General features: G+C 45.4%; 1 protein-coding gene across 2 annotated transcripts in view; it reads left to right on the top strand.

Annotated features, from left to right (window-relative positions):
• NEK8 (NIMA related kinase 8) overlaps nt 1–19,995 on the top strand; it is a 112,215-nt gene that overhangs the window by 7,483 nt on the left and 84,737 nt on the right. For both annotated transcript variants that reach the window (XR_008889036.1, XM_056559085.1), the window contains exon 3: nt 6,208–6,440. Coding sequence is in view for 1 of the 2 variants with exons in the window: in XM_056559085.1 (XP_056415060.1) it covers nt 6,208–6,440 (233 nt within the window). In the remaining variant the exon portion in view is untranslated. The remainder of the gene's footprint in view (nt 1–6,207; nt 6,441–19,995) is intronic.

The raw sequence follows: 19,995 nt of genomic DNA, 5'->3' as shown, positions 1-19,995 counted from the left end.
ACTACCAGGCAGAAAAAAAAGTTATTTTTAATATAGTAAAAATAAAAATGAAAAGCAGGGAGGGGGTTAGGGACAGAAAAAAAAAATAGGATGGTGGAAGCTACCCTTTAAATGACATGCAGTGACGCATATCTGGACAATGGGGTAAGAACATCCAAGACTTCTAAATCTTGTTAAAGTATTCCACCGTGTCATCACTGATCGCTGATTTTCATTCACCATAATGCAGTTAACCCTGTTCACTACCCTGGAGAGGTGCATGGATGTGGATTTCTACTCAGTCGTCACATGGATATGTGTGGCCAGCAAGATACATTGAGTCAACAGAAAAGTCCAGTTGGGCATCCTAAATGGCTTATAACTGGTTTCTCCCTCTAAAGAAGAAAGGAGACACCAGAGGTTAGACCTCATGCAAACTTGTAGGGACCAGGTAAACTCTGTAAAATCTAAAGAAACGTTTCTGTAAGCACACGTGCCAGCTAACCTTACTGACCACGATACAACACTCTTGCCACTGAGGCAAAGAAAGGGAAGAATTGATGTCCTCCTCCCACCCCACGAAAAATGGGAGCTTTTTATCCTTAGGAGTTGAGTTGATGTTACTATGCAAGAGAGACAATAGCCCAGGAATGGCCGGAGTATACAAAGCAAATGCTTCAAAGAAAAAGTCGTGGACAGTTCAGTCCCCCTGGGAATTGTAGGCAAAAGAAAAAAATTTGCCCTGAAAGATTCCTCTCCCAGGAGAGCGAAAAGCATCCAGAGTCATCAATTTCTTACCACTAAGGAATCTATTGTCTGATCACCAAACCTGGCAAATTCAGGCTTAGAGAACAAAGGTAAGAAAGGAGAAATAGGGGTATTGACACACAGAGCTGGTCTGCCTGCTCCAGGACTGGGTAGCTCTGCTGCGCACGCTGGCTGTCAATCAACGGCGCAGCATAAGCTGAGAGAGACAGTGCACACTGGAGCAGAGCGGACTCCAGAAACCGCTTCTCAGACTCTTGGCCTGACTCCCGGAGGAATGACAGATGCCATTGAATTATTATTAATACTCTGGAATACCCAGAGTAATATAACATCTTACATTTTCATATATCTTTATTTTTGAGCTCTTACTAAGACTGTCCTAGATAGACACCGTGTAACGGTAGTGATGTAGTTGTCTTGCGGCTGGCCAATGAGTTTTTTTTTTTATATATTTTTTTTAATATTTGCCAGTTTTTGCTATTACGCTTTAATTGCTGAATAGATTATGGCAGCATTTCAGAAGTTCTTACTGCATATTAGGTCAACAGCAATACAACCACAACTCAACTGCATTGTGTGTCTGTACCCTAAGTGACAGCCTGGCTGCACCAGTTACAAGCTTTCCTATACTGCTGGTGTATAAACGGTGTGCGGTCAGCACCTAAACACCCTCTAGTGCAGTGCTTCTCAACTCTTTTGGCAACTGTACCCCCAAAGGCTGAAAGCATGTCCGTAGGTACCCCTCGTGCGTAAATTTGCACGGAACTTATGCTTGAGGGGTACGCGCCGACAAATGGCGTGCTCTTACCTTTATACTAATGCGATACTTAATCCCCTTATGCCATTATTCTCCCCTCCATCTTAATTTTTTTCAGGTCCCAGGGTTCAGACAACCACTGATCATTCAGTGTTGGCCTATCCTAGCGACCACTTTATGAGATGGGAATACCCCTTTAACTCTTTCATGGGCTGCACCTTTTCTGCGATCATGCGTCTTTCTGTTTTGTCTGGCTCTTGCATTGTGATCTGATAAAAGGACTGAAACCAACTACTTATATAAATCCAGGTCAGAAACCAGAATGACTCAGATTGTTGACAGAGGGAAGGTCAGTGTTTTGGAGGATGGATGCCACAATAATTACCGGAATGTGGCTTCATCTCTATGACATCTCACATTTATGCACTTGTTCCTGTAACCAATAAAATACCTTTGTTTTATATACACTGGAATCTATATATATATATATATATATATATATATATATATATATATATATATATAAAACTCAATGGGGGAGATTTATCAAAACCTGTGCAGAGGAAGAGTGGTGCAGTTGCCCATAGCAACCAATCAGATTGCTTCTTTCATTTTCCACAGGCCTCTAAAGAGGCCTGTGGAAAATGAAAGAAGCAATCTGATTGGTTGCTATGGACAACTGCACCACTCTTCCTCTCCACAGGTTTTGATAAATCTCCCCCAATGTGTGTGTATGTATGTGTGTATGTATGTATGTATGTTCCACAAAAACTTCCAAACGGCTAAAGATATTAACATGAAACTTGGCCACATGTTACTTATATGTCAACAACAAACATAGGATAGGTGATTTAACCCTTACTCACCCCCATTTGCCAGGGTCGGGGTTTATGTTTAAAGTCCCATACAACTCTATGGGAAATATATGTTACTGCATAACTTCCAAACGGCTGGAGAAATTTCCATAATACTTGGTCACATGTTACTTATATGTCCACTTAAAATATAGGATAGTTAATTTAACCCTTAACCACCCCCATTTGTGAGGGTCAGGGTTTTTGTTTAAAGTCCCATGCAAATCAATGGGAAATGTAATTTCCCACATAACTTCTGTACTGCTGGAGATATTTCATTACCTGGTACACATATTATGGGTCGGGATAGGAGGTCGGGATAGGAGGTCGGGATATGAGGACGGGATTTGAGGACTGGATAGGAGATCGAGATAGGCGGTCGGAATAGGAGGACGGGATAGGAGGACGGGATAGGAGGACGGGATAGGAGGTCGAGATAGGAGGACGGGATAGGAGGTCGAGATAGGAGGACGGGATAGGAGGTCGGGATAGGAGGTCGAGATAGGAGGACTGGATAGGAGGTCGGGATAGGAGGTCCAGATAGGAGGTCGAGTTAGGAGGTCGGGGATAAGAGGACGGGATAGGATGTCCAGATAGGAGGACTGGATAGGAGGTCGGGATAGGAGGAGGGGATAGGAGGATGGGATAGGAGGGTGGGTTAGGAGGTCAGGATATGAGGACGGGATAGGAGGTGGAGATAGGAGGACTGGATAGGAGGTCGGGATAGGAGGACGGGATAGGAGGTCCAGATAGGAGGTTGGGATAGGAGGTCGAGTTAGGAGGTCGGGGATAAGAGGACAGGATAGGAGGTCGGGATAGGAGGTCAGGATAGGAGGTCAGGATAGGAGGAGGGGATAGGAGGAGGGGATAGGAGGTTGAGATAGGAGGTCGAGTTAGGAGGTCAGGATAGGAGGTGGAGATAGGAGGTCGGGATATGAGGACGGGATATGGGGTTGGGATATGACAACAATATATGTGGATGGGATATGAAGTCAAAAGCTTCCTCCTCTGTTGATTTTCCTCCCCAACAAGGATGAGGAAGGAAAAACCGGGCAACGCCAGGTACTCAGCTAGTATATAATATTTCTATCAATCTGACTATTAAAATAATTTTATGACACTGTGAAGCAGCAACTCCGGGACCAGCCTGCAATGGTCATGAACGCAGCACTAACCACAGCCACTAGTTTTTTGTTTTTGTTTGTTTTTTAAGAGCGAAGCCATGTGCTCTCTGCAAGTGCAAGAAAAAGTGCATATATGTTACACTAAAAAAAAAACGTATACAAAGGATGCAGTCTATGGCAAAGCCCTTCTCCAACTGAAGAGAGGCCCCCAACAAACCTACCCTGAACATAGCCTAAAAATCACCACAAATACCAACCTAGGCTGAAAAAAACATAACTTTAAACAAACACTTAAAATATGAAAATGCAGCAATCCATAATACAAGTATTTCAGAGTCAAAACATCAACCAAGATCTGGTCGGTGAAAAGGTATTTTTATTTTCCAGAGACAAAATGCCAGGTGATGGCGACCCAAACAGATTATAGATAAGTGCCACTGTTAAAGGGGTACTCCACTGCACCAGCGTTCGGAACATTTTGTTCCGAACGCTTGGTGTAGGCTGCGGGTATCGTGACGTCTTGGCCGTGCCCCCTCGTGATGTCACACCACACCCCCTCAATGCAAGTCTATGGGAGGGGGCGTGACAACTGCCATGCCCCCTCCCGTAGACTTGCATTGAGGGGGTGTGGCGTGACATCACGATCCCCGCAGCCTGCGTTTGGAACAAAATGTTCCAAGCGCTAGGGAAGAGGAGAACCCCTTTAAGAGATGTAGTTAAAGGGGTACTCCTGTGGAAAACTTTTTTTATTTAATCAACTGGTGCCAGAAAGTTAAACATATTTGTAAATCACTTCTATTATTCTATTAAAAAATCTTAATCCTTCCAATACTTTTTAGGGGCTGTATGCTAAAGAGAAATCAAAAAAAGAAATGCATTTCCTCTGATGTCATGACCACAGTGTTCTCTGCTGACCTCTGCTGTCCATTTTAGGAACTGTCCAGAGCAGGAGAAAATCCCCATAGCAAACATATGCTGCTCTGGACAGTTCCTAAAATGGACAGCAGAGGTCAGCAGAGAGCACTGTGGTCATGACATCAGAGGAAATGCATTTCTTTTTTGGATTTCTCTTAAGTGTACAGCCCCTAAAAAGTACTGGAAGGATTAAGATTTTTTAATAGAAGTGATTTACAAATCTGTTTAACTTTCTGGCACCAGTTGATTTAAAAAAAATAAAAATAAAGTTTTCCACGGGAGTACCCCTTTAATGATAGCAGAAAAACCAATAAACAATGCTAGTAACACACCATATAATAGCACCACAGACACAGATATATATATATATATATATATATATATATATATATATATAAGCTATTATTTATTGACAGTTTGATGTCTTCTAATCTACTGCGGATAATTATGTCATTTGCATCTGCAATTCCCTGTAATATACACAAAAATGAATGGTGGCACTTGATACACAGGATGAACGGCCCTAGATTCACCCTGATCTAACCCAGTCACCCTCATCTTCATCCTGGAATTCCCTTTTCCCGAACACAAGGCCATAATAATAAATAAAAACACTCCTTTTACGGACCAGATGTTGGTTGATGTTTTGACTTAGAAACACTTGTATTATGGATTGCTGATTTTTGGGCTTTTAGGGTACGTTCACACACATGTATTTTTGCTGCAGATCTGCTGCAGATTTGCTGTTGCAGATTTTGCTGCCATTTGCTTCAGTGGGTAACAAAATCTGCTACAGTAGGTCTGCAGCAAAAATACACACGTGAACATACCCTTAAAGGTACCTTTGCTGCATGCAGTAGCAAAATCAGCTGAAGAAAAATTGCAGCAAAATATACACGCGTGAACGTACCCTTAATGTCTAACCACAGTGCTCTCTGCTGACACCTCTGTCCATGTTAGGAACTGTCCAGAGCAACAGAGATTTGCTATGGGGACTTGTTTCTACTCTGGACAGTTCCTGACATGGACAGAGGTGGCAGTAGAGAGCACTGTGGTCAGAGAAAAAAAAATAAGAACTTCCTCTGGAGCATACAGCAGCTGATAAGTACTGGAAGGGTTAAGATTTTTAAATAGAAGAAATTTACAAATCTGTTTAACTTTTTGGCACCAAGTTTAAAAAAATAAATGTTTTCCACCGGAGTACCCCTTTAAATGTTTGGTTTTACTCGACCTATTTGACCGTCGCAGCTTGAGATTCAGATTAGGGGATTTGTACTGTAAATTCAAACTGGCAACACCTATTGTTATCATAGAACTATAAGAACATTAAAATGTTTGTTGTCCTATAAAATTCAGCAGATCAAAGGGATTCCTGGCTCATAAGTTATTAGTGGAGAATATTAGAGATGAGCGAACTTACAGTAAATTCGATTCGTCACGAACTTCTCGGCTCGGCAGTTGAAATCTTTTCCTGCATAAATTAGTTCAGCCTTCAGGTGCTCCGGTGGTCTGGAAAAGGTGGATACATTCCTAGGAAAGAGTCTCCTGGGACTGTATCCACCTTTTCCAGCCCACCGGAGCACCGGAAAGCTGAACTAATTTATGCAGGAAAAGGCATCAACTGCCGAGCCGAGAAGTTTGTGACGAATCGAATTTACTGTAAGTTCGCTCATCTCTAGAGAATATATACTTATAGAGAATATGTATCCTGTCCAGTTTTGTAGCACAGTGTGGTTATGGTTTCATACTAGTGTTTTTTAGGGTATATTTTGGAATATATAGTATTGATGTTTCTTCTTCTTCCCTGCAGGGGGCACATTAGCCGAATACATCCAGAAGCGCTGTAATTCACTATTGGATGAAGACACCATCCTACACTTCTTTGTCCAGATTCTTCTCGCTCTGCATCATGTGCACAACAAACTCATCCTTCACCGAGACTTAAAGACACAGAACATCTTACTGGACAAACACCAGATGATCGTGAAGATTGGAGACTTCGGAATATCAAAGATTCTCAGTAGTAAGAGTAAAGCCTACACTGTGAGTAGACATAAGCAAATAAACAAAACTATCACCAAGAACAGGAAAACTAGCAATGTAAATATTCAGTATAGCAGAAACACTGGAACATTATGACAAGCAGCTGAAAATGCTAAAAAAATATACACAACTTTTCTGCTCCTCCTTAAAATAAGTGCAAGAACAGAGGATTTCTTTAAAGGGGTACTCCGACCTTAGACATCTTATCCCCTATCCAAAAGATAGGGGATAAAATATCTGATCGCAGGGGTCCTGCCGCTGGGGACCCCCACGATCTCGACTTCGGCACCCCAGACATCCAGTGCACGGAGCGAACTTCGCTCCTTGCTGGATGACTGGGGATGCGGGGCGGAGGCTCGTGACATCACAGAAACACCCCGCTCGTGATGTCATGACCACACCCCCTGACGTGTTCATAACATCGTGGACAGGGCATGGCCATGACATCATGCGCCTCCGGCGCTGCACCCGAAGCTCTAAACAAACGCCAGGTGCAGCAGGAAGATCGCAGGGGTCCCCAGCGGAGGGACCCCTGTGATCAGACATCTTATCTAAAGGATAGGGGATAAGATGTCTAGGGGCGGAGTACCCCTTTAAGGCCCCATTCACACAGTGGAATTTCTGTGCATCTACTCAGATTCCGTTCTGCCAATGTGGCAGTGATTTTTTTTTTTTTTTGCAGTTTTGCAGATTCCATGCGAAATTTGGGTGGGAATTCTTGCTCTCAATATATAGATTCTTCATGCTTTTTGGGGTGTCTGGAATCCGAAGGTTCTACAGCGGAAAATCTGCCGTGGAATGGGACAGCGAAAATCCTGGTTACCACAATGTTAACTTCATGTAGCAGAATTTCTGAGCTGAATTTTTCTTCTGGATTCTGTATGAAAATACTGCCGTGGGAATGGGGCCTAACAGTCCACCCAATGTCCTATTAGCCGAAATTCTCAAGCATCTGCATTCAGATGGGCTAGAGGGAAACCAGCCTAAATCTTGTACATGCTGCTAAGGTTATGTTCACAAGGCGGAATTTTGGTGCGGAAATATGTTGGAAAATTCAGCTTGGAAATTCCACAAAATTTACTGCACATTTAATTGAATGGGAAGTCCGCTGTCCCATTCACACTGCAGAATTTCTGGATTCTGCAAAAATATAAGACCTGTTTTTAAATTTTGCAGAATTTCGAGTGGAATTCCATTAAACTCAACAGGGCTTTGAATTTTGGCAGAATTCTGTGTTTTGAGCACACACAAATTCTGCTGAAATTCCTCTCAAATTCCACTTAAATGGATAGCAGAATTTCTGCTGTGTGAACACAGCCTTACTTTATCTTATTGAAAAAGGCTGTAGCCAGCCTGACCCAAGCCTGAAATGGTTGACAACTGGGAACAATATATATAATAACATTCAACTTTACATACTGTATGTCCACCAGCTAATGAAATAGCCCATTACATTATTAATGGAGAAATATGTCGAAAAAACTTTTAACGCTCCCTGTGCCCAGGCTACAGAAACTGAAAAAACAAATTTAAACTCACCTATCTACATTCCCCCGTTGTGGCGGTATTGGCGTCCCGTTCCTCCGGCGCTGCTTGGCTCCCTGCTTCTTATCCTCGGAATGTCACACTGCGGTCAGCGTATTGCCGGCCACAGCGATGTGCCACCCGGCCGGTGATAGGCTGGCTCTGGTCGGCTCCTTACATGACAGTACGCTCAGCCTATCACCGGCCGAGGCGGGATATCCCTGCGGCTGGCGAGTCGAAGAAGCAGGGAGCCGAGCAGCTCCGGAGGACAGGTAAGTCAATACCGGCTCAACAGGGGGAACGTAGGAAGGTGAGTTTCATTTATTTTTATTTTTTTTTGCAGCCTGGGCACAGGGAGAGTTAAAAGTTTTTTGCTGCATTTCTCCTTTAAACTGTAAAAAAAAAAAAAAAAATAACGGACCGACCACGTTTTTGCCTGCGGTCGGGAAACCGCATACGGCCGAAAAAGCAGCCGACTGGAGGCTGCGGTTCACTCCGGTCGGCTCATAGACATACATTAAATACGGTTCCCGAATACGGCTGAGTGCGGGCTCCGCGATTAAGCCCCGTCCCCTCCTCCCAGCCGTATACGGGAGCCGTATTTAACAAAACGTGGTGTGAACCCAGCCTAACACACAGAATCATAGTGGTAGGGTTTCTTTTGTCACTACGTTCAATGTTGAGCATACAGAGATTTGTAACAGTGTTAGGAAATATCTACCCATTTTGAGACAAGATTATTATTTATATGAGGTTCTCAAAGATGGGTTTAACTTTTCGACTAGAAAAGACCCCAATTTGGCCAGCTTGTTGTCCCCAAGTATGATTCAGAAGGAAAACAGAGGTAAGAGAGACATTCTTCTACTTGGAGATTCTATAAATCCCAGAAATCACGTACTCAGCAGCAAATACGTATTTTGCTACGTATTTGCTGCTGCGTATTTTCCTACCTATTGAAGGCAATGGAAAGCATAATCAGCTGCATATTTTGCTACCCATTGACTTCAATTGAAAAAGAAAATATGCAGCAGCAAATACGCAGCAAAATACGGCACGCACCCAAAAAAATGGCTGAAAGGACACACTTTTTTGTTGGTACTAGAGACCATAGAAAGCATACTTTTAGCCAGTTTATTAACTGCAATTCCATTTCCAGTCTGTTGTACCATTTTGAAACCTAACAAACATTGGCCCTCATTTACTATTGCAAACACGACATGTTTTGTCGGGTTGTGCGCCAGATTCTGTCGCTTTTACCAGAAATTTTGTCTGCGCCAGATTTTGCGCCAGAATTTGCGCCAGAATTGGAAAAACCCTGACTAACTCTCCATTTTGCTAAGAAAACCGGAAAAAGGGGGCGCAGCTGCCGGGAAAAGGGGGCATGGTCTTCAAAAAGGGGCGTGTTTCTGACATTTTCACAAAGACCCAACATATTTACTAAGGTTTCCACATAAAATGTGGTGGATTTGAGCTGAGGAAAACCCCACAGATCAGAGAATGTGTAAAAAAAGAAAAATGTAGGGAAACCAGAGGAAATATCGTGGAAAATAAATTGTAGGGAATTAAAACCCACAAAGAAACCTACACAACACTCTTAGTAAATAAGCGCCACTGGGTATAAAACGTATGCAGGAACATATTAGAGGGAGTATCCAAGACGCACAGTGTGAACGTATCCAATGTATTTAAACACTTTAGGGACGTCCACATTTGCTTCTTTGGCAAATAAATGGTTAAAGGGGTACTCTGGTGGAAAAAAAAATTCAAATCAACTGGCTCCAGAAAGTTAAACAGATTTGTATATTACTTCTGTTAAAACATCTTAATCCTTCCAGTACTTATCAGCTGCTGTATGCTCCACAGGAAGTTGTGTTGTTCTTTTCAGTCTGACCACAGTGCTCTCTGCTGCCACCTCTGTCCATGTCAGGAATTGTCCAGAGCAGGAGAGGTTTGCTATGGGGATTTGTTCCTACTCTGGACAGTTCCTGACATGGATAGAGGTGTCAGCAGAGAGCACTGTGGTCAGACTGAAAAGAACAACTCAACTTCCTCTGGAACATACAGCAACTGGTAAGTACTGGAAGGTTTAAGATTTTTTAATAGAAGTAAATTACAAATCTGTTTAACTGTCTGGAACCAGTTGATTTGAAAAATATGTTTTTCCACCAGAGTACCCCTTTAACCTTCTCTGTGCCAAAGAAGCACATGTGGACATCCCTAAAGTGTTTGGATACATTGGATACGTTCACACTCTGCATCTTGGATACCCCTATAATATGTTCTAATATGTAATGTTATTGTGATATGTTGCCTCTAATTTCATTGAATCTTAGTTGTGACTGCTATGCGAACAGTTTCCCTTGGAAGGGGTAAAGCAGTGGTCTCAAACTGTGGCCCTCCATATTTTGCAAAACTTTAACTCACAGCATGCCCGGCTGTCCGGGCATAAACTGAAGAACTTTACTTGAAGATTTTATGCAACAGTCTCTATACACAACAGTCTCTTAAGAGGTAACCGGAATGCAGGTGTCACGATGCCGGCTGGCAGGAGGTGGATCCTCTGTGCCAGAGAGGGATTGGCGTGGACCGTGCTAGTGGACCGGTTCTAAGTCACTACTGGTATTCACCAGAGCCCGCCGCAAAGCGGGATGGTCTTGCTGCGGCGGTAGTAACCAGGTCGTATCCACTAGCAACGGCTCAACCTCTCTGACTGCTGAAGATAGGCGCGGTACAAGGGAGTAGACAAAAGCAAGGTCGGACGTAGCAGAAGGTCGGGGCAGGCAGCAAGGATCGTAGTCAGGGGCAACGGCAGGAGGTCTGGAACACAGGCTAGGAACACACAAGGGAACGCTTTCACTAGGCACGATGGCAACAAGATCCGGCGAGGGAGTGCAGGGGAAGTGAGGTATACATAGGGAGTGCACAGGAGAACACACCAATTAGAACCACTGCGCCAATCAGTGGCGCAGTGGCCCTTTAAATCGCAGAGACCCGGCGCGCGCGCGCCCTAGGGAGCGGGGCCGCGCGCGCCGGGACAGGACCGACGAAGAGCGAGTCAGGTACGGGAGCCGGGGTGCGCATCGCGAGCGGGCGCCACCCGCGTCGCGAATCGCATCCCGGCTGGAGGCGGTATCGCAGCGCACTCGGTCAGTGGAACTGACCGGGGCGCTGCCGTAGTGAGAATGTTGCGAGCGCTCCGGGGAGGAGCGGGGACCCGGAGCGCTCGGCGTAACAGTACCCCCCCCCTTGGGTCTCCCCCTCTTCTTGGAGCCTGAGAACCTGAGGACCAGACTTTTGTCTAGGATATTGTCCTCAGGTTCCCAGGATCTCTCTTCAGGACCACAGCCCTCCCAGTCAACCAAAAAAAAAGTTTTCCCTCTGACCTTTTTGGAGGCCAGTATCTCCTTAACGGAAAAGATATCAGAAGAACCGGAGACAGGAGTGGGAGAAACAAGTTTGGGAGAGAAACGGTTGATGATGAGTGGTTTAAGAAGAGAGACATGAAAGGCATTAGGAATACGAAGAGAAGGAGGAAGAAGAAGTTTGTAAGAGACAGGATTAATTTGACACAGAATTTTGAAAGGACCAAGATAGCGTGGTCCCAATTTGTAGCTGGGGACACGGAAGCGGACATATTTAGCGGAGAGCCATACCTTGTCTCCGGGAGAAAAAGTGGGGGGAGCTCTTCTTTTCTTATCGGCAAACTTCTTCATACGAGATGAAGCCTGTAAGAGAGAATTTTGGGTCTCTTTCCATATGGTGGAAAGATCACGAGTTATTTCATCCACAGCGGGCAAACCAGAGGGCAAGGGAGTAGGGAGGGGGGGAAGAGGGTGACGGCCGTACACCACGAAAAATGGGGATTTGGAGGAAGATTCAGAGACTCTGAAGTTATACGAGAATTCGGCCCATGGTAGAAGATCTGCCCAGTCATCCTGGCGGGAGGAAACAAAATGCCGTAAATAGTCACCCAGGACCTGGTTAATTCTTTCTACTTGCCCTTTGGATTGAGGATGATAAGCAGAAGAGAAGTTTAATTTAATCTTGAGTTGTTTACAGAGAGCCCTCCAGAATTTTGACACGAATTGGACGCCTCTATCCGAGACGATCTGCGTGGGCAAACCGTGAAGACGAAAAATGTGTACAAAAAATTGTTTTGCCAACTGAGGCGCTGAAGGAAGACCAGGAAGAGGAATAAAATGTGCCATCTTGGAAAATCGATCAACGACCACCCAAACAACGGTGTTGCCACGGGATGGGGGTAAGTCTGTAATAAAGTCCATACCAATCAGAGACCAAGGCTGTTCGGGGACAGGCAGAGGATGAAGTAGACCAGCAGGCTTCTGGCGAGGAGTCTTATCCCGGGCACAGACAGTACAGGCCCGCACAAAATCAACAACATCCGTCTCCAGAGTCGGCCACCAATAGAAACGAGAGATGAGTTGCAAAGATTTTTTGATGCCCGCATGGCCTGCGAGGTGAGAGGAGTGACCCCATTTGAGGATTCCGAGGCGTTGGCGTGGAGAAACGAAGGTCTTCCCTGGAGGAGTTTGCCTGATGGAGGCTGGAGAAGTGGAGATCAGGCAGTCAGGAGGAATGATGTGTTGCGGAGAGAGCTCTACTTCCGAGGCATCCGAGGAACGAGAGAGAGCATCGGCCCTAATGTTCTTGTCGGCAGGGCGAAAGTGAATTTCAAAATTAAAACGGGCAAAGAACAGAGACCACCTGGCCTGGCGAGGATTCAGCCGTTGGGCAGACTGGAAAAAGGAGAGATTCTTGTGATCGGTGTAAATGATAACTGGAAATTTTGATCCCTCCAGCAGATGCCTCCATTCCTCAAGTGCTAATTTAATGGCCAGTAGCTCTCGATCCCCGATGGAGTAGTTCCTCTCCGCCGGAGAGAAGGTCCTAGAAAAAAACCCACAAGTAACAGCATGCCCGGAAGAGTTTTTTTGTAGAAGGACCGCTCCAGCTCCCACTGAGGAGGCATCAACCTCCAATAGGAAGGGTTTAGATGGGTCGGGTCTGGAGAGGACGGGAGCAGAAGAAAAGGCAGACTTGAGCCGTTTAAAAGCGTCTTCCGCTTGAGGAGACCAGGACTTAGGATTGGCATTCTTCTTGGTTAAAGCCACGATAGGAGCCACAATGGTGGAAAAATGCGGAATAAATTGTCTGTAATAATTGGTGAACCCCAAAAAACGTTGGATAGCACGGAGTCCGGAGGGGCGTGGCCAATCTAAGACGGCAGAGAGTTTATCTGGGTCCATTTGTAGTCCCTGGCCAGAGACCAAGTATCCTAGGAAAGGAAGAGATTGACATTCAAACAGACATTTCTCCATTTTGGCATAAAGTTGATTGTCTCGAAGTCTCTGAAGAACCATGCGGACATGCTGACGGTGTTCTTCTAAGTTGGCAGAAAAAATCAGAATATCGTCCAGATACACAACAACACAGGAATATAAGAGATCACGAAAAATTTAATTAACAAAGTCTTGGAAGACGGCAGGGGCGTTGCACAGGCCAAAGGGCATGACCAAATACTCAAAGTGTCCATCTCTAGTGTTAAATGCAGTTTTCCATTCGTCCCCCTCCCTGATGCGGATGAGATTATAAGCGCCTCTTAAGTCCAGTTTGGTAAAGATGTGGGCACCTTGGAGGCGATCAAAGAGTTCAGAGATAAGAGGTAGGGGGTAGGGGTTCTTTACCGTGATTTTATTAAGTCCGCGGTAGTCAATACAAGGACGTAGGGAGCCATCTTTCTTGGAGACAAAGAAAAATCCGGCTCCGGCAGGAGAGGAGGATTTGCGGATAAACCCCTTTTTTAAATTTTGCTGGAAGTATTCAGACATAGCAAGAGTCTCTGGGGCGGACAGAGGATAAATTCTGCCCCGGGGTGGAGTAGTGCCCGGGAGGAGGTCAATAGGACAGTCATAAGGCCTGTGAGGAGGTAAAGTCTCAGCTTGTTTTTTGCAAAATACGTCAGCATAGTCCATATAGGCCTTAGGGAGACCGGTTACAGGGGGAACCACAGGGTCACGGCAGGGAGTACTGGGAACCGGTTTAAGGCAGTCTTTGAAACAAGAGGTACCCCAGCTCTTGATCTCCCCTGTGGACCAATCAAGGGTTGGGGAATGGCGTTGAAGCCACGGTAGTCCAAGGAGAATTTCGGAGGTGCAATTGGGGAGGACCAAAAACTCAATTTTTTCATGATGAGGTCCGATGCACATAAGGAGGGGCTCCGTGCGGTAACGTATGGTACAGTCCAATCTTTCATTGTTAACGCAATTGATGTAGAGGGGTCTGGCGAGACTGGTCACCGGGATGTTGAACCTGTTGGTGAGAGAGGCCAAAATAAAATTTCCTGCAGATCCGGAATCCAAGAAGGCCATAGTAGAGAAGGAGAAGGTAGAGGCAGATATCCGCACAGGCACAGTAAGACGTGGAGAAGCAGAGTTGACATCAAGGACTGTCTCACTTTTGTGCGGAGTCTGCGTACGTCTTTCCAGGCGGGGAGGACGGATAGGACAATCCTTCAGGAAGTGTTCGGTACCGGCACAGTACAGGCAAAGATTCTCCATGCGGCGTCGTGTCCTCTCTTGAGGTGTCAAGCGAGACCGGTCAACTTGCATAGCCTCCACGGCGGGAGGCACAGGAAAGGATTGCAGAGGACCAGAGGAGAGAGGAGCCGGGGAGAAAAAACGCCTAGAGCGAACAAAGTCCATATCCTGGCGGAGCTCCTGACGCCTTTCGGAAAAACGCATGTCAATGCGAGTGGCTAGATGAATGAGATCATGCAGGTTAGCAGGAATTTCTCGTGCGGCCAGAACATCTTTAATGTTGCTGGATAGGCCTTTTTTAAAGGTCGCGCAGAGGGCCTCATTATTCCAGGATAGTTCAGAAGCAAGAGTACGGAATTGTATGGCGTACTCGCCAACGGAAGAATTACCCTGGACCAGGTTCAGCAGGGCAGTCTCAGCAGAAGAGGCTCGGGCAGGTTCCTCAAAGACACTTCGAATTTCCGAGAAGAAGGAGTGTACAGAGGCAGTGACGGGGTCATTGCGGTCCCAGAGCGGTGTGGCCCATGACAGAGCTTTCCCAGAGAGCAGGCTGACTACGAAAGCCACCTTAGACCTTTCAGTAGGAAACTGGTCCGACATCATCTCCAAGTGCAGGGAACATTGTGAAAGAAAGCCACGGCAAAACTTAGAGTCCCCATCAAATTTATCCGGCAAGGATAGTCGTAGGCTGGAAGCGGCCACTCGCTGCGGAGGAGGTGCAGGAGCTGGCGGAGAAGATGATTGCTGAAGCTGTGGTAGTAGCTGCTGTAGCATCACGGTCAGTTGAGACAGCTGGTGGCCTTGTTGCGCTATCTGTTGCGACTGCTGGGCGACCACCGTGGTGAGGTCGGCGACAACTGGCAGAGGAACTTCAGCGGGATCCATGGCCGGATCTACTGTCACGATGCCGGCTGGCAGGAGGTGGATCCTCTGTGCCAGAGAGGGATTGGCGTGGACCGTGCTAGTGGACCGGTTCTAAGTCACTACTGGTATTCACCAGAGCCCGCCGCAAAGCGGGATGGTCTTGCTGCGGCGGTAGTAACCAGGTCGTATCCACTAGCAACGGCTCAACCTCTCTGACTGCTGAAGATAGGCGCGGTACAAGGGAGTAGACAAAAGCAAGGTCGGACGTAGCAGAAGGTCGGGGCAGGCAGCAAGGATCTTAGTCAGGGGCAACGGCAGGAGGTCTGGAACACAGGCTAGGAACACACAAGGGAACGCTTTCACTAGGCACGATGGCAACAAGATCCGGCGAGGGAGTGCAGGGGAAGTGAGGTATACATAGGGAGTGCACAGGTGAACACACTAATTAGAACCACTGCGCCAATCAGTGGCGCAGTGGCCCTTTAAATCGCAGAGACCCGGCGCGCGCGCGCCCTAGGGAGCGGGGCCGCGCGCGCCGGGACAGGACCGACGGAGAGCGAGTCAGGTACGGGAGCCGGGGTGCGCATCGCGAGCGGGCGCCACCCGCGTCGCGAATCGCATCCCGGCTGGAGGCGGTATCGCAGCGCACTCGGTCAGTGGAACTGACCGGGGCGCTGCCGTAGTGAGAATGTTGCGAGCGCTCCGGGGAGGAGCGGGGACCCGGAGCGCTCGGCGTAACAGCAGGTTCCTCACAGGTCTTGCTGGGACTCGGAAGCAATGAGCTTTGATGCAGGCCACTGTGCTACTAATTATAATATTTTAACTGGTAGTAGTAGTCACACAGGATTTGATAGATTGAGCTTTGTACTCACGGTTTAGTGGCTGCAGGATTCTTAGGCTTTGGCCTAGATAATTTGTTGTTTCTGCTGAGATATTTGTGCTTGCTTGATATCCAGGAGATAAGAGCAGGAACCAAGAGATAGAATTTAGTGGCTAAAGCCCTTTATATAATAAGGATCTGGACTAAGCTCATTGGTCAGCAAACCTGTAAGTCCTGAACCCAGTGAACTCTGGGTACATCACATGACCCTGGAAGGTCCTTAAACAATTATACATTACAACTATATATCACGTGACCCGGGAAAGGTCATATACATATATATTTCCTATACATTTATATTATCTTTATATATTAAACAATATACAATTTATAGGAGGCGACCAGGGGTAAGCCCTGCAGGAGAGCCCTATGGAATGAAGGGACTCTGGCTGAGGGGACTTTAGACAGGGACAGGACCAGTTCCTGTCCCGGGATACCACATATCTTTTCCATGTGCAACACAAATATCCTCCCACCCCCTTCTAGCAGCCATTTTTGCTGTCTTAAACGCTCATGTTGAGTAGGACAGGTGAATAGGTTTACTGACAAGAATGTAGCGTGAGTGATACACCTGGTAAGTATCTTCATATGTCACCGTCATGTGGTAGACTACAGTATACTGTATACTCTGCTTTTGCTGGTAACTTGATATGCGCCTTCTGTTTGACACCAGTTTCCTTTTATACTTATTTTAGTATGGTTTGTCTGTCTACAACGCTTACATTTCCATTCCTGGAATTTTTCATGGTTTCACTCAATACTGAGGAAACCTAATACTGCTGGGATGCATGACTGTCATATGCAAACTGAGAAGGTCAATATTATTTCATGATATAAGTATTTTTACAAGTACAATATCGAGGATATTTATTTATAATAAATATATCTCACAAGACACTGAAATGAAAATCCAATACTGGGCCTTTAGGGGTGGATTCACATCACGTTTGGGCAGTATGGGAAAGATGTATTTTGGGGTACTCGCAAAAAGTATGCCAACATATACTGCTTTTTTTTTTGTGAAAAAGAACAGTAGACCACATTCTACAATATAGTGGGGGAATCTATCTACTGGTGTGCACCCACAAAATTGCATGTGCAGTGTGTTTATTATTTGCACATTGTCTTGAAACAGAAATTTCATCAAATTTTACACTATTTTATGTTGTCTTTGCTCGCTTCATGATTTTTCTTGTTGTGTGCTTCCATGGGGTGTGCTAAGCAGATGCACTGGTTGGTGCTCCAAAATTATCACTTGTGCGAAACCTTCTTCACAAGTGTACTGCAGTGACCAGCTGGCATGGGAATGTGTGTGAGCATTGCACCACTTTTTTGCACTATTCAGGGGCTTCCTGTTATTTAAAGTGGCGTACGCCACATCATAAATTTTACTCAGCGACTGGGAAAACCACCCACTTGCGCAGCAGGTTTTTCATTGCGCAAACATTTCCACTATTGACAAATATGTTTAAGAACTAGACCAAATGTACAGTAGTCAGTGGTATTCCATATTAGTGCTTAGCTGCACTTTCAGAGGCTCTGTTGCTGTGTTCCCCGTGCAGCAGTATACATAGGACAGAGTGGGCCTTTGATTGCAACAACGTTCTGCCCGTATCACCTCCAGCCATTCAGGAGGTCTGCACCGGGAACCTGCACTTTTTTGCGTGCTGGCTGCAAGAACCCGGAGACCTGCATGCACAACTCGGGTGAGCGGTACAATCTACCACAAGTTTACTTTGTCATCTGTTGGGATCATTGTTATCTGAACTGCGAAGCATACTGTTTGCAAACTATCTATGAATTTTCCTATGGTTAATACCAAAGATTGGTGAATATAACATATAAGTGACTTTATGAACTGCTTTTTATAAATTTTTTATTTTTTATGGGACTTTTCCAGTAAATTTTTGGTCTTAAACATCTTTTATATTCTATCTTATTTGCATATCGTTACCACGCTGACAAGGGCCCTGCCAGTGTGGGTATTCATATTGCATAGTTTTATTGTAGTACATTAGGACTTATTGAATAAATATTCTTTTTTTTAAAATGTTATTGTATTATAATTTACTGTACCATATGTTGTAGACCTTACTGCCAGCTTCTGCTTTGTTTCTATTGTATCTACATCCTACCTACACCTGTGGTATAGGTGTACTACTGGCTAGCCTGGTCTAAACCATTGCATTTTTGAGTCGGAGAGCCATCCCATTTTGGTTTTTTTGTGGTGTCTGGTTTTGCTTACCAAGACAGAAAGTTATTTTTTCCCCCTTTGCTTTACCAGACACATTGATCATTTCTGCATTCTATTTGTAGGGGGCAGATGTTATAGCCCAGGGGCAAGGTGTTATTAACCCCTAAATGTTCGTGACACCAGGGCATGGTTTTCCCGGTAACCACCCAAACGATAGTGCTGCTATCCTAAGGTTTGGTATGTTTATAATAGTCCAAGACGTGGTTAGGGTTAACGCTAGCTTTACTGAGGTAGACAGATGGAAATAGTCTTTACAGCTAGGCCAGGATCCCAGAGAGGTGGCCAGTAACACAGAAGGACCTCGCAGCTTGCTGGGACTTGTAGTGACTTTGACAGACTTTAGGAAAGTCACGCTGACTATAATAGACTTGACTATAGACTTGACTTGACTGTAGGTGGTGACAGCAGACATAGATGACTTGACTTACTGGAATGTGGCTGTAGGTAAGGTTTGAGGCCTCCAGATGTGCTGGACACTAGCTCTGAGAGAGATTGTAATGGCTCCCCCTCTTATGAAGGGGGGCTGAACCAGAAGCCCATAGGTCAAGCTGCAGATCACCTGGTTAGCTGTGCTCTCTGGGTAACAAACACAACATGTGACTAACTCAAAGGTCCTTTAAAGGTCCTTTATCCATAACACTATACATAATATATATTACTATGGGGGAGACACTGCAGGAGAGCCCCTAGGACAATGAGGGACTCAACCTGACATGGCCTAAGTACTGTATGGGACCATATCCTGTACTCGGACATCACATATTACTTTGTTAACAATGCAGAAACTGGATAGAGGAGTTCTGCACTGTTTTTTTACTAATAGAAAAAGGCATAGTGGCGGTGCCCCCGCCACTATGGTACATATGCCCTTGCCCCCATGCTTTGCAGTGCAGCACTGGTTGCTTGACTAATGTGTAGAGTATAAGAACTGGCCCTCCAGGAAGTCCATATATGAAGTGCAACAATCTAAACAAAATAGGAAAGTCTGTCCAGCACCGCTATTGTGGGAACACGTGTGATACAGATGGCTATGGCATCATCTATATGAGGACTCGTACGGGGGGTGCTGTTCACTAAAGTAGTATAAATGTCCAATGCATCAGAGGAGTAGAAAAGAACGCACTCACCCGTAATAGACTTCTTGTAAAACTTTATTTTATAAAAGCAGATGGGTACAGCGGTACATCTTCTTTTATGAAATAAAGTTCTACAAGAAAGTCCCATTACGGGTGAGTGCGTTCTTTTCTACTCCTCTGTTGCATTGGACATATATGAAGTGCTTATTTCCATTGCAGCAAAAACAGATCTAGTCAGTTTATTGCAGAAATTGTTACAACTGAAATCTGTTCCATACATTTGAATGGGATTGTTTCTGCAGCATCCCTGAGTGGCGAAACGTCGGGCAGTGGCGTCCTGCACTTGGTTTGCATTGTCTGGTAATGTTATTTCACACTATGTGATATACTGTTTACTAAT

This window comes from Hyla sarda, chromosome 2 (assembly GCF_029499605.1).
Source record: "Hyla sarda isolate aHylSar1 chromosome 2, aHylSar1.hap1, whole genome shotgun sequence".
Taxonomy (NCBI): domain Eukaryota; kingdom Metazoa; phylum Chordata; class Amphibia; order Anura; family Hylidae; genus Hyla; species Hyla sarda.
This window is presented reverse-complemented; position numbering and strand designations above follow the sequence as displayed.